The following is a 14,200-nucleotide window of genomic DNA, read 5'->3' as shown; positions in this document are numbered from 1 at the left end:
CTAACCCAGTAGCCACAATCCCTGGTCTGAACATTATATTGGGTAATTGTAATGGCAACTGACTGTGCCCAGCCATCCCTATTGGTCCGGTAGGCGGTAGCATTATCTCACACAACCTCACAGTTGAGTGAGTTGACTCAAATGGAGAATGCTAACCCTCAGTGGTGGAAAGTAACTACCGGTAACGGTAAGTATACGTAAGTACAACTTTGAGGTATATTTACTAGGCTTATGGCAAAGCTGTTTGTTTTGTTTGTTAATCATTCATCATTGTCTTTCTATCTTGATGTAAAGCATTCTTGGGTTGGGTTGCACAAAAGGCACTATATAAATTCAAGCTATTATTATTATTATTGTGACCATAGGTCGCATTTGGCATTTAGCCTACTATGAAAACCTACATCTCCCATCCGTCAGTGTTATTCACCCACGCCTGAGCCTCCATATAGTCACGCCTTGTGACATCACGTCTCCATATATGGTCACGCCTCGTGACATCACATGACATAGAGACCCTTTACTTACTTACTTACTCCTCTTCGTCCCCTATGGGACATAAGGCTTCAATGAGCGCTCTCCATTTCATCCGATCCCTGGCAGCATGGTGCGCCTCTCCCCAGGACAGGTTCATCTGTTCCATAGAGACCCTTAGATGTCCATATATGGTTGTCAGTCCATCACGCCTCGTGACATCATGCCTTGTGACACGCTCCATATGTCAATCTGACATCATCACCCTCTACCCTCAAGACACGCTATATAACCCTGGCCATACTTTTTTTTCATTGTGCATTTTTTGGTCAAAGTTGATCCCATGCCAAAGCGACAGCACTCACCCAGGATAGGCAAAGCCATACATGGAGAAGACTGGAACAGTGGAACACCAGGCTACTTCACTACACCTCAGACAGGCAAATATTGTAGGCTACTTTTCCCTCCCTGTTATTTTAATAACATTCTGAATATGTTTGATTGAATATATTTTTATATTATGGAATTGCTACTTTTCCATAAGTAAAAAAACAAACAAACAGTACTTCTTCCACCACTGGTATCAGGAGACAATAAATAATGCAGTACACATCTATTAAATAAAATAATTGTGCCAACAGAGGGGGGTGTGCTCCTCTCCAAAAAACTCATGTTTTACCTTTCACCTCTCCAATCCGTCCAATCACCGCGATACTTGCGCGGAAGGAAGTAGCAAACTCCGTCCGCCGCGAGTGGTGACAACCGAGACCAGCCAATGGCGCGACGGGGACGGCCGCGAGCGGCCAATGGGCCCCCGCGGGAGGCGGGACCGCGCGTCCACCAGGGCATCCGAAAGAGGAGGAGGTGTTCCTGGCAGCCATCTTGGATGTTCAGAGTGATTGTTTAGCGAAGGGAATTTAATAAAAAATAAAATAAAAAATAAAAACTGAGAAAGCACCGTTGCACGGGAGAGGCTCACGTTTTAGCAGAGTGGAGCGCCCAGGAAACGAGAAATTAACCCGGGAAGACCCAGGTAAACTAAAAAACAAACCAGAGACGGTTATTTATTTACCTTTTTTTTGCCTCTCTCTCTCTCCCCCTGTGTGTGTGTGTCTCTGTCTCTCATCTTTCCACAGCACATCACATAAGATAGGACCCATTGCTTCTCAAACTTAATTTTTTTCCCCAGGTCCCCCCATAACTCTGAGAGTATACGAATGGAACGTAGGGTCCATTTGGTTCCATTTGTATATACTCTCTCAGTTACAGACCTGTAAAGGGGTCCATTTGGATTGGAACCCCCCCTCTCAAGGAACCCAGAGAATATCCCCGATGGATTCCCCACTTTGTGAGAGCCAGTGTCACTGTCAGAGGCAGAGTATAGCCCGGTTGTAGATGTGATCTCCGCATTCACGGGTCAAGTTGCTTGTTGATCTTTTAATAGGAGATGCTGAACTTTCTTTGTGCCAACGTGGCTGCTATAACTTTGGCTGAGGAGGAGTGAGTTCTTGTGGAAGTGCCACACTGTCCACACACACTTATGTGGCACATAGTTTTGGGTGCAGATCAAGACCAGTCTTATCTTGTTGCATTTTACAATTTAGGCATTCTTATCAGACGCTCAATAAATAAGCAAGGTAAATGATCACTTTAATAGATGGCAGAGAGAACAGTGCCTGAAAGAAACTAGGTTATCACCAGGCAAAACCACGAACTTAGCATCTGTCTAGACATGCTATCAAAATAGCATTCTGTACATTTAAACTATGGGATACCAGGTAAACAATGAACCTAGCATTTTGTCTCAACAACATGGCATCTCTACATTCTGTACATACATTGAAACTAATGGGATACCACGTGAACAATGAACCTAGTATCTAAACAACATGATGATATCTAAATTGTGTTTTGTACATTAAAACTATTCGGATACCAGGTGTAAACCATGAACCTACAGTAGCATCTGTCTAGTAAATGGCTTGCTATTTATTTAAATCATATTCGATACAACTCTAAGATACCACATACCAGGCAAACGATTAACCTTGCATCTGTCTAAACATCAGGCTATCTATTAAAAGGAGAAAAAAACTTATTTCCAGTTGTTTATTGGTTGGGATTCTCTAGGATTTTAAGATTCCAGTTCCACACAGAGTACAAATGGAACCAGTAAAGGACAATTTGGTTCCATTTGTATTTTGTACACCCTCAGAGCTATGGTGGTACTTGAAATTAAAGTGAAAACCACTGGATTGGGTAGCAGACGTAAAGTCCACATAAATTACCAGCTCTGACAGTGTGACAAAACCGTTTCCGGAAACGGTTCCAACTTCCAAGTGTGAATGATGGAACCGATTCCGGTAACTCAATGTTGGATCCTCGATTCCTCCGGTTCTAGTCCCCAACCCTACAGTTGTTGTAGTGGTGGTGATAATGATGATGATGATGCCTGTGTTGTTTATAAACACTCCATGTGAATGATCTCTCTCTTTCTGTTATAATGCTGACCACACATTCACAGTAGTCTGTCTTAATTTGGAGTCGACCAAACCGGGTGACTAGAGAGAACGCGCTCGCCCCGGGTCAAATCCGGCGACCTCGGAGTTAGGCAAACTCCGTTCACTTCATGGGGCCAGTCCAATGGCGGCTCCTCACTCTACATAGACTTCTATTGAATGGGGACAACGAATGGGGACAACCGGAAGTTTACGGAATGCATTGGAGTCTATGGGCTCGCGCGAGTACATGAACCACGTGACCGGGCTGTTTTCTGCCCCCTCAATATCACAACTCTTCTATTAGATGGCTCTTCCACCAGCTATTCCAAATAGTAACCTCAGTAAAACTATGCCTAAAACCTAAACTTATTCCAAAACTATGCCACAGTAAAACAAATAGAAGAATGCGAGGACTGCCGGGGGCGAGCGTGTTTTGGGGTGAGCGTTCCGGTTACCCCTGGGCTGTGATGCGTGAAACACACTGTTTGCAAAAAATAATAATTGATACTCAAGCTAATGAGCTGCTTTGTTGCAGTGTGTTAACATGGGTTCAGTGTTGGAACATGCAGAGAGAAGTCTTTTAGCAGACTTTTGATGTATGCAGACTTTGATGTTGGCTGGTGGGCTCCTCGCCTGTTAGATCCAATTCCTTTGTGTGTCTGTGTGCGTGCGTGTGTGCGTGCGTGCGTGCATGCGCGCACGCCTGGCTGATGATGACTGTAACGACGTTATTGAAATGGACACCGACTGTCGATAATGATGTGGACTGGCTGGGATGCAGCTAGCCTAGGGGACCATTCTGCTGTATATAGTATGGAGTCTATGGACAGAGTAGCAGAGGTGTTCATAACTCTGCTCCATGGGGCGCCGATGGCTGAGTGGTTAAGGCACATGCCACATACCGTATTAGGCTCTAATGCAGCCTGACGGCGGGTCGCAGGTTCGATGCCCAAGCACAGTGATGTTTCCTGCGTGACACTCTCTCAGTCCGTCTCTCTCCTTTTTCCTGTCTCCTCCAAAATATATATTAGAAAGATGTATAACTCTGCTCCATCATGTTGCTCTGGGTCAGATCTGGGATATTAAACCTTTTTGTTTTTGAAGTATTCAAAAGCATTTTTCATGCTTTGGAATGGTCAGAAATAAAAAATGATTAAACTTACAGGTCCTATGTAAGGATAGCGTCAGGCAAAAGTTTCTCCAGATTCATTTTACGCTTTTGTGCCTTTTTATTGATAGTGAAGAAAGAGGGAGAGAGAGAGAAGGGGAGAGACATGCAGCAAAGGTTGTCATGAACGGGACTCTTAACACGCGACGCACTGTCAGGCCAGAGCCTATTATGTGGCATGCGCTTGGACCTCTAGGCCAGCAGGCTCCCCAGATTCAGTTGTTTATCATTATAGTAACAAACATATAGTATTACTATTATTATAGTATACTATCATTATACTATTATTATAGTAACATTTCACATGTCCTATCTACAATGCTGTTTAGATTGCTTCTAATCTGTGTGCTCACAACAATAAACACAGACCTCTCTTTCCATCTAGACTTCCAAAATAATTTCACGTTCATTTAAACTATTGAATTATTCAACAAAATTGTCAGAATCACTTCAATCACCTGAATATATTCATCTGTTGGAAAAATGCTAAATACCTGATCTGCAAGCTCTACAACTCATCATCGTGACATTTGAGCTGGCCTGTTTTGGTCATTTTCTATTATTGGTACCGGACTACCGGTCATTGTTCAGTCATTTCTTTGTATATTAAAGTTATGTCATATCTGCCCTGTGCAATTGTTTTTTTGACAAAGTCTGAAACAGCAAAGATTGATCTGTTTAGTAGAAAATGTGAAACCAAGTTACGAATAAAAGTGATTATATAATAATTGTGACAGGTCTACCTGTAGCCGGAACTAGAAGCCTTTCCTGAGCTAATGTGAAAAGCTTGTTCCTTGTGGCCTCGCTGCATGCGACAGAGCAGGCTTTCCCCTTCACACCGTGTTTGTCCTCGCGCCACCTGTCCTTAACTTCGTTAGCTCAAATCAACAGAGCTCAGAGGGTTCGCCACCACAATCTGAAATGCAATGAAAAAGTAATGTGTGCTGAAGTTGTTGTGGTAGTGAGTTAACAACATGCATGGACTGCGGAAGGCTTGGACTTAAAAAAAAGAAAGGAAAATTTAAGTGGGATGTCTTCTTTAGTGGTTAGAGGGACAGTGAGTCCCAGGTTTGTTAAGAGACGATGTGACCGACGGAAGCCGCATATCGACTCTGTGGAATGTCCAATACTGTTACTTAAGGTGGCCTTACACTAGCCGATAATCGGGCATTTGAAATCTGACAGCACCACACACTACAGGATAATCGGAGCGGGGGCCGAGCAAATATCAAACATTCTTGATGTTGATCGGGCCGATCCCGATCGCGCGCGGGGGGTGCCCGATTGAGTCGGGCACCCCCCGAGCGTCAAAAATGCCCGATTATCGGCTAGTGTAAGGCCATCTTTACTTACAAATTCAAAATTTCGGCAGATCGGCAAGCTCTAAACACGTCGATTAGTTTGTGCCGCATTTCGAGCTATTTTTAATACTTTTCTCGTTTTGTGTCATGCTGTAGTAGTATTATCAAGTAGGGGGTTAGGGTGTTAATTTGAGGAAAACACAATATGGAAATAAGATAAGTTTGTGCCCGACAGCAACGATATCTTCTGGCTTGTCAGTGCAAGCCAGACCGAATCAGCCGTTGGCAAAAAAGAATTGCCTGCCGGAAGGTGTGATTTGAGTCTGGCTTATTAGCCAGGCTACTTGAGCAAGGCATTGAATCCTGCACACAAATGTAGATTCTATCCTAGACAGGCTGGTGGTGTGATTAAATGTCTTGTGCCAGACTGCATTAATTTGTTAGGAAATGTAATTGAAATACATACTACTGTATACTGTATGTAGTGTACCTAAAGTAGTGTACCTAAAGTTTAATTAGCATAATATCAATTTGCTGAGAACATTATCAGTTCACTTAAGGCTTTTCCAAAGTACATGCCATGGTTAGCAAAGATACACTGCTGCAGTGCACAACATGATGCCATTTTGAGCTGCTCAATGCCCACAACAGAAGACTGATAGACTGTGTGCTGGTGCTTACGTGCAGAACCGCTGTAAAAAGAGCATTTATGGCATGTCGAGTTCACCTTGGCTGGATGAAAAGGCTTCATCTATTTCTGCCAAGACTGTTTGCACCAGTGCATTATTGTATCTGCCGGTGTATTATTAGCAACTCTTAGCCACCAGTAGCCTATAATTAGGCTTTTTACGAAACTAAGCCTGTTCCCGACTAAGAATTTATATAGTCGAATCTGTCAAATGTTGCCTATAGTCGACTGGTAGTCGAATCATTAAAAAACAAACAAAAAAAATCCACTGAGAGATTGTCTGTCTGATTCGACTGCCAATTAACAGAGGATCATTCCATTTGGGCTGTGGAGGTGCTTAATATCTGATTTTACATACTTGCTTGGTTTCTCCCAATAAATCATGACACATATCCTATTTTAGCACTATTAGTTATTAATTCCACAAAGTAGGTAAATCTCAGTCGAATCATGATTTATTTTCATAATTTTTTGCATGATTCGAAAGAGATTTGCAGTCGAATCAGACTAGGTCAATCGATTACTTCGACTAATCGAGGTTAGGCCTAGTAAAAACAAATACAGTATTTTGTTTTCTGTACATTTCTTCAAATATTGCCCTTAGGTGCAGGTTTCATATCAATACTGGTGCTGTATCCTTGTGGATACAGCACTGTCTTAAAGCTAAGCTATCTTTCTTTGTTTTTGTCCACCCACAGTGAAAGAAGGCATGAAGACAGCATCCTAGTTTTCAGCCATGGCCGATAAACGAAAACTACAAGGTGAGATGAATTTCTCTCTCTTTGTGTGTGTGCATTACTGCGTGTGCGTGTGTGCGACATGTCTGTCTGTCAGCGGCATCACGTGACGTGTTCTGTCTGTTTGCGAGTAGAGCCAAATAGCCGTAGCATTTTGCAAGTCGTTTTCACAATTAATCAAATTTTAATCGTGATCACGATTTTGGCTTCGCACAAATAAATTACCATGATTGATTGTCCAATTAGTTAACATTTGATGTGTTAATCTTTTAGCAAGAATGTATAGGCCCAATGCGAAATCAGTGCTCTGCTGGTTGGTTTTCATTTTGTGCCAAGTTTTGGGTATTCATTCTGAGATGCACAGAATTAACAGAAGGAGTGAATAATGAGACCCATAACATGAATGTGAAAGCAGTGCTGTTGTGTTTATCCCATTATTTGGATGTTTGCAGTGGGTAGAGGTTTGGAAGGTACAGCACAAAGTAGAAAGTTGAGACAGTAACAGCAGTATTCGAGATTGGATACATGGATTAAAGTTCTCAGTCGCCATGACTGATTTCAGTCATTTGAATTCCATAGAAGTCTTCTATGGAAGACTGTTCTGTTCATGTCTATCTACTTGTAGATGGGCTGTTTTTGGTTATTATTTTAAGGATTTGTAGTGGTCAAACTAGCAATGTGTTCAAAAGCATTTTCCATAAAATCTTAATAGTCTTGGTCTCTCAGACATCTTTTGTATAAAAGCAAAGGTTAAGTCTCACTTCTTCACCTGGTTGGCAGTTGGCACTGTCTCGGACAGCAGGAACAATATTACTAAATATCATAATGTTACATTACATATTGTGGTAACTGTATATGAATCAGCGCTAGTGCCATGTTTCACAAATCTCACATTAGGAAGGACTTGGGGTCATACAAACATTTTCAAACCGTGAGATTTTATTTTGCTTTAATCCAGTGGACAACTTGTTGGACCTTTGCTGGGACTGTCAGCTTTACCTGTAGCACAGTGTGCATCACCTTGATGCTAAATGGAACCTCCAGCCAGCCAGCAATCCCCTATAGCGCTGGACCTTTACCCCACAGGAAAACATGAGGCATTAGCACTTCAGCAGCTGTGACAGATAGTAATGTATTATTACAGAGGAGGTTGGCTGCCTCCTGCTAAAAATATCACCAAGAAGACCGCATCTAATGCCATGGTTTATACTTTGGTCACGTGCCTGCCCGCTGTCCTCGTATGCCTAAAATATCCGATCTACAAGATTGCGACTTGCTGTGAGCTTGTAAAGCTGTAAAAGGCTAAAGACGTTTACGGTAAGACTTTATTGAATGGTCCTCCTAGAGAAGTATTTTTTCATTTCACTTGCTGTCTCTCCTCAGTGACACCTCTCACATTCTTGCTCTTCCTCTTTATATCTTCATCATTAGACCCCCCCTTTCTCTCCATTTCTTTCTCAGCCCCATCCTCGTTCCCCCGGCCCCCATCATGACAAGAGATGTCCGCTCACCAAGCATGATAAATAACGATAATTATGTGAGCTTTCAAAAAGATGAACGATAACAATGTTATGCAAACAGTGGCACCAAGCACTCACTGTGTGCAGTCCAGCAGCCTGTGTCACAGAGATCACACGGAGGGGGGAGAGACCGCGAGAGAGATTTTGTGCGCTAAAAGACACATGCAATAGGAAAGTGGTTCTCAAACCTTTTCATGTCAAGGACCCCAACATGATATGTATTTGGCTGCGGACCCCCATCATCTAAACATTTTTTTGTGCCAGGCGCAAAGATTTGAGTTAAAAATGTTTGCTTGAAAAAAGAAAAAAAAATATGGTTAAAGTCAAAGTTGTTAAAATGATTGTGACGCAATATAAGCAAATTTTGCTGGAGACCCCCTGGTACCTAACCTGACTCCGCCAGTCATTTGCAATGTGGCAGCGCTTCAATACGTCATCAGTATCGCATTGATCCTGCCTCTAGCGGCCGCATACGGCCGCATATCTCTCCGGTCAGAAATGGCTCGGAGTACATCGTCTCTGCCCGAGAGGGACCAGATGGGAGCAGTTGGAGGAACTCACTGCTGCCACCAGCTGGCGGAGTCAGGTTACCTGGTACCCGCCCGGGTTGAATTATTTAATTATTCTTAATTATTTGGAGCCCACTTGCAATATCCTCATGGCCCACAGGTTGTGAATCGCTGCCCTAAAGTAAGAATCAGTCTGTCTCTCCTGTCTACGTCATCCCCCTAACCTACTTCTAGAATCACTGCCATTGTCTCATATCTCTCTCTCTCTTATCAGAACTAATCTTATTTGTTCATACTCGTCTATCCTGCTTGTTTTCCTCTCTGCTTGTAGTCTCTTATCATTTTCTCCTCTCAGAAAACTGTTACTGTCACATTCTGTGGGCACTGAGTGTGCCCACAGAAACTACTGTAGACCACCTTTTCATTCAAGTTTTATTGATTCTAAAAGAACCCCATCACAATACATCAGAAGATCAGGAAAAGGAAAACAAACGGTATACATGTGAATTACATGGGTTACAAATAGAAGCGAAGACAAATTTCAAAACGATCTAAAAACAGTTACATATTGTCTCTCTCTCGGTCTGTCTCTCCTGGAGTTTTCCCTGGTGCTCTACCTCTCCACCTCCTCTGTACGCCTCCTCCCCCCCTCTCCTCCATCTGTCTGTCATTTCTGATCATCCTCCCTCCCCCCGCTCTCTGCCTCTCAACAAGTCACTGATGTCTGGCCTCCTTCACTCTGCAACACCCCCCAACCCCCAACCTGCCTCAGCTGTGCCACTCTCAGTCACTCGCTGTTACAAGAAAGTGTATTAAAATGTTTACTTTGAGAATAAAAGTATTAAATATATACTGCATATATACTGCATATACTTGATGCCATCGCCCCGCGACGAGCCGTGAGTTTGTTAATCGGCTGTTTTAGAATAGCGTGTGTATACAATTGGGCTTAAGTGGTTATTGTATGTTTTCCAATCATTTTCCTATATTAAAATTGCCTAGAGGGTGGGTGGACACATGGACTGTGGACGTCACAATCATAACGTCCGGACTGCACCGAACTTGACACTGTTCAGGGGTCTGTCATGAGGATAGTCACACCAGGGGCCATGTTGTACAACCCAGCTTACTGCTGCCAGGGGCCCCCAGGTCTAACTGGAACGCTCGTCCCAAAACGCACGCGCCCCCATTTATTTTGTGGCCCGCTTGCCCATAACTGTTCTTGGATTCTAAGTTCAAGGTTAGGAATAGGTTCAGGCTTAGGCATAGTTTTACTGAGGTTAAGGTTAGGAATAAGTTCAGGGTTAGGCATAGTTTTACTGAGGTTAAGGTTAGAAATAAATTCAGGGTTAAGGTCTTCACACACCGGGCGCGAATCGGATGTGAATTCGGATTTTTAGCGGCGTTTCTCCATCGGTTTTCCGAAGCTAAAGCTAGGTTACGCTTAGGAATACCTGGTGGCGGCGAGCGTTCTTGTATCCCCCCCATGGGCCTCCATTCTGCACTAAACTTGCCATGAACACAGACGTCTGTCATGAGAATTATCACACCACAGCAGTGCACAGCAGGGTTAGAGAGCAGTGTGTTTCAGATGGCCATAATGTGGTCACCTGACCATTGCGCTGGTGGTCAGTGCAATTCAGGACTTGATTTGAAGGCTTGAAAATCTAGCAATAACTAAAGCTGTTGTGTGGTAGTGTAAAAACACAATATTTGCCTCTGAGATCTAGTGGAGTTTAAAAACGAACTGATGTTTAAAAAAGTATCAAAAATGGAAATACTCCAATACTAGTAAAATTAATATATCTCAAAATTGTAGTTAAGTACAGTACTTACTTGAGTACTTAGTTACTTTCACTACTGCTCCCTCAACACATCCCTCAGACTCCTCGACCCCCCCCCCCCCCCCCCCCCCCCCCCCTCCAATCTGTCCCAGTTTCTCCTCCTCCAACCAGTGTTGCCATTTCGGCTTATTATGAGCAACCTTTTCTGTAACGTTGCTTGTAAATATATGTATATATTTTTGGGGCTAAAAAAATGTAGTTGCTTATTTGAGCTTGCTCAAACATTTTCATGTCAAGGATCCCCAAAATCCCAAATTAATATCTATTTGTCCGTGGACGCCCATCTAGAATTACAACATTGTAGTTGATGATTAATTGTCATACAAATAATAATTGCGATTAACGATTACATTTTTGGAAACATTGGAACACATGAATACAAATTTAAAAAATTATCCAGATAATCATAATATAACATTGCACAGGGCAGATATGACAAATAACTTTAAGTATACAAATACATATATATACAGTAATAATGTTATACTTGATGATCTATAATCTTGTATATCTGCTATTTCTGCTTTTTTATGTGTGAAAAAAATGACGATTATGTAAAATGATTGCGATTATCTCGAATAATTGCGAGATTTACTTGCGACTAGATGTCTGATTATGTAATAATTGTGACAGGCCCGTAGTCAAGAGAAAAAAAACTGCAGATCTACAAGCTCACAACGTGTCGCACATCGGTGATATAGCCAATGTATATATAGGTTTAAAGTGCTCATGTGGCCTATATTAGTCGCCTCTTTTGGGCTTGTTGTTTTCAAAGACCTGGCTGCTTATTTCTCGCGCAAAATCTGGCAACTCTCATCGTCCAACCTCCATCGTCCTTCTGTCCCTGGTTCCCGCTCACCCGCCTGTCGCCGTGACGACGCCGACGGTGCATTTTTAACCACGTCCGTTCGTTCACGGTGACACATCATTCCCGCCTGGGATGAGGGTGGTGGGGGGAGGGGGGGTTGGGTTGGGTGTTCTCCCGCTTGCTTACAAGAATGTGCAGCTTTTACGCCATGCATCTTTGATGAGATGCCAGCCATGTTCCGGAAATACTGGGGGGAGGGGGGGGGGGGGGGGGGGGGGGGTGTGTGTGTGTGTGTGTGTGTGTGTGTGTGTGTGTGTGTGTGTGTGTGTGTGTGTGTGTGTGTGTGTGTGTGTGTGTGTGTGTGTGTGTGTGTGTGTGTGTGTGTGTGTGTGTGTGTGTGTGCAAATTGGTTATTATTTAACCAATGAAAAATATTAGCAAGAGCTTGTGACTAAATAATAAATACATTGGTGACTTAATGCATCATATACTGTCAGTGTATCCTGTATTATACTGTGTGTGCGTGCACTCCGTGCAGGTAGTCCAGGTGTGTACACATGATGTGATTGGTTCTGAAGGCACTTACTGTAAACACTTACACCCTTTATTACTTCCCACAGGGCCCTACACTAGTGGCTTTTCAGTTTTTTTCCTCTAAATTATTTCTTCTTAACTGAAAATAGCCGATCTACAAACTCACAATGCATTGCATCGCAATGTGTTGTGTGCTTGTAGATTGGCTATTTTCTGCGAGAGGTTTTCAGATGCTGGGAGTTTAGTGACGACCTTGCAGGATTATGCAAAAAGTTAAAATGTCATTTAGAATAGCATGTTATGGGCAGAGGCCATGTTCATTTGTTGACCTGGCATCCTATAGTGTGTATAGTTTTAATATTATTTATCATTTTTTATATTATAAATGTTTACTGATGCCAGGTTCTTACCTATGATCCTAGATTACTTGATGTATTACCTTGTGTTTGCCTTGTTTAACTGTAAATTGCTCTGAATTAAGAGTGTCTGCCAAACGCCTACATTGTAAATTGTAAATGCACGCCACCTGACCCCCTGCATAAATAGTACAGAACATGTTGTATTTTTCCCCATCTCGGTGGTGTGATGAGGTATGAATTACCGGTAGGCCTCAGTTTGACGTTTGCTCTGTGTTCTTCTCTTGCCCTCTACATCCAGGTGAAATAGATCGATGTCTGAAAAAAGTAGCGGAAGGGGTGGAGCAGTTTGAGGACATCTGGCAGAAGGTAAAGGATAAGAGAGAAGACCTGGGGATATTGGGGAAACAGGGGCGCGACTGTTCTATTGTAGCCTAAGCTGTTTTGCCTTTTTCCATGTGATATCCTGTTCCTGTTTTTGACTTGCCAAACATATGTGCGGCTGTTTTGGCGTTGATCGATGCTGCACTGTTCGAATCCCAAGATTAGAGTTCCTCACACTTTCAACCAGGTTTGTCCCCATTTTGGGCGTATTTTGTCAAAAAAGAAAAATAAGTCAAAAAATGTTCACATTCAAACTGACTCAACTGTTAGGCACTGGCACGCACAGCCCTTCTGGTTCTCATATTGCTGTCACCAGCATGCAGAATTCTGCAACTGCCGATATGAGTTTGGTCGGTGTAATTCATATCGCCAGTTGCAAAATTCCGCAGCAAAGAATCAATATTTCTTAAAAAAAAAGAAAATCCTTATTACGCAACATCCACACAGTTGTCATTGTGGGTGTTGGGTGCACATTGTGTCTGAAGCCGCCTGTTCCTTTCTCCTGCACCTCGTCTGCCCCCCACGCAGCTTCACAATGCAGCCAACGCCAACCAGAAGGAGAAGTATGAAGCCGACCTCAAGAAAGAGATTAAAAAGCTACAGGTGAGGAGGTTTCACTGGGGCATTCATTTTATGTTTGAGTTATTTGTGTTTGAGTTGAGTTGGAATGAGTTGAGAGGTTAAAAGCATTGGTTCTCAAACGTATTTGTGCCAAGGACCCCCAAATTGACAGGATTAAATGGACCCCCCCCATCTGAAAATATGTTTTGCCAGGGACCCGTACAGAATAGAAGATTTGTGTTAAAAAAAATACAAAATTATTAAAACATTTTGGGATTTTTCAGAAAATGACACATAGCAGGGGTGTTCAGTTCAACTAGCCGATCTACATCGACATGATGTGAGCTTGTAGATCGGCTATTTGAACAATTTAAAAAAGTAGGGGGATAAGGGGTACGGGAAGATATGTACAAGCTCGCAGTGACACACTGTGAGCTTGTAGATCTGCTAGTTTTCAATAGCCAACGTATAAATGGATGTTAACTACTTTTGCCGAGGACCCCCGGCCCCCACTTTGAAAACCACTGGGTTCACCCACTGAGAACCAAATCAAGTGCTTCAGTTTCCACAGCACTTCTTTGAGGGGCTAGGCCCCTCCTATGTCCAGCTTTGAGGGTTTGTGCACACACAAACATTGTACACAAACATTGAATGCCATTGACAATGAATGGCCAGCTTTGAGTGTTTGTGTAAACACAAACATTGAAGACGAAGGTGAGGACGCAAATTGTGATTGGCCGGAATGAGATGATGTATGATCATAAGGAGCGCTCCTCACTTCACATGGGTGTGATTTAAAAAAATATATATATTTCATA

At 42.8% G+C, this 14,200-nt stretch overlaps 1 protein-coding gene across 3 annotated transcripts in view; it reads left to right on the top strand.

Annotated features, from left to right (window-relative positions):
• Positions 1 to 1,193: 1,193 nt before the first annotated feature.
• Positions 1,194 to 14,200, top strand: part of cnot3b (CCR4-NOT transcription complex, subunit 3b) — a 49,868-nt gene continuing 36,861 nt past the window's right edge. Inside the window, exons 1-4 of one of the 3 annotated variants that reach the window (XM_079522827.1) lie at positions 1,194 to 1,504; positions 6,828 to 6,890; positions 12,739 to 12,806; positions 13,350 to 13,424. In XM_079522827.1, coding sequence (XP_079378953.1) covers positions 6,866 to 6,890; positions 12,739 to 12,806; positions 13,350 to 13,424 — 168 coding nt within the window. In that variant the 5' untranslated portion in view covers positions 1,194 to 1,504; positions 6,828 to 6,865. The remainder of the gene's footprint in view (positions 1,505 to 6,827; positions 6,891 to 12,738; positions 12,807 to 13,349; positions 13,425 to 14,200) is intronic. The other 2 variants (XM_079522825.1, XM_079522826.1) reach the window with 2 other exon arrangements.

This window comes from Electrona antarctica, assembly GCF_951216825.1.
Source record: "Electrona antarctica genome assembly, chromosome: 15".
Taxonomy (NCBI): domain Eukaryota; kingdom Metazoa; phylum Chordata; class Actinopteri; order Myctophiformes; family Myctophidae; genus Electrona; species Electrona antarctica.
This window is presented reverse-complemented; position numbering and strand designations above follow the sequence as displayed.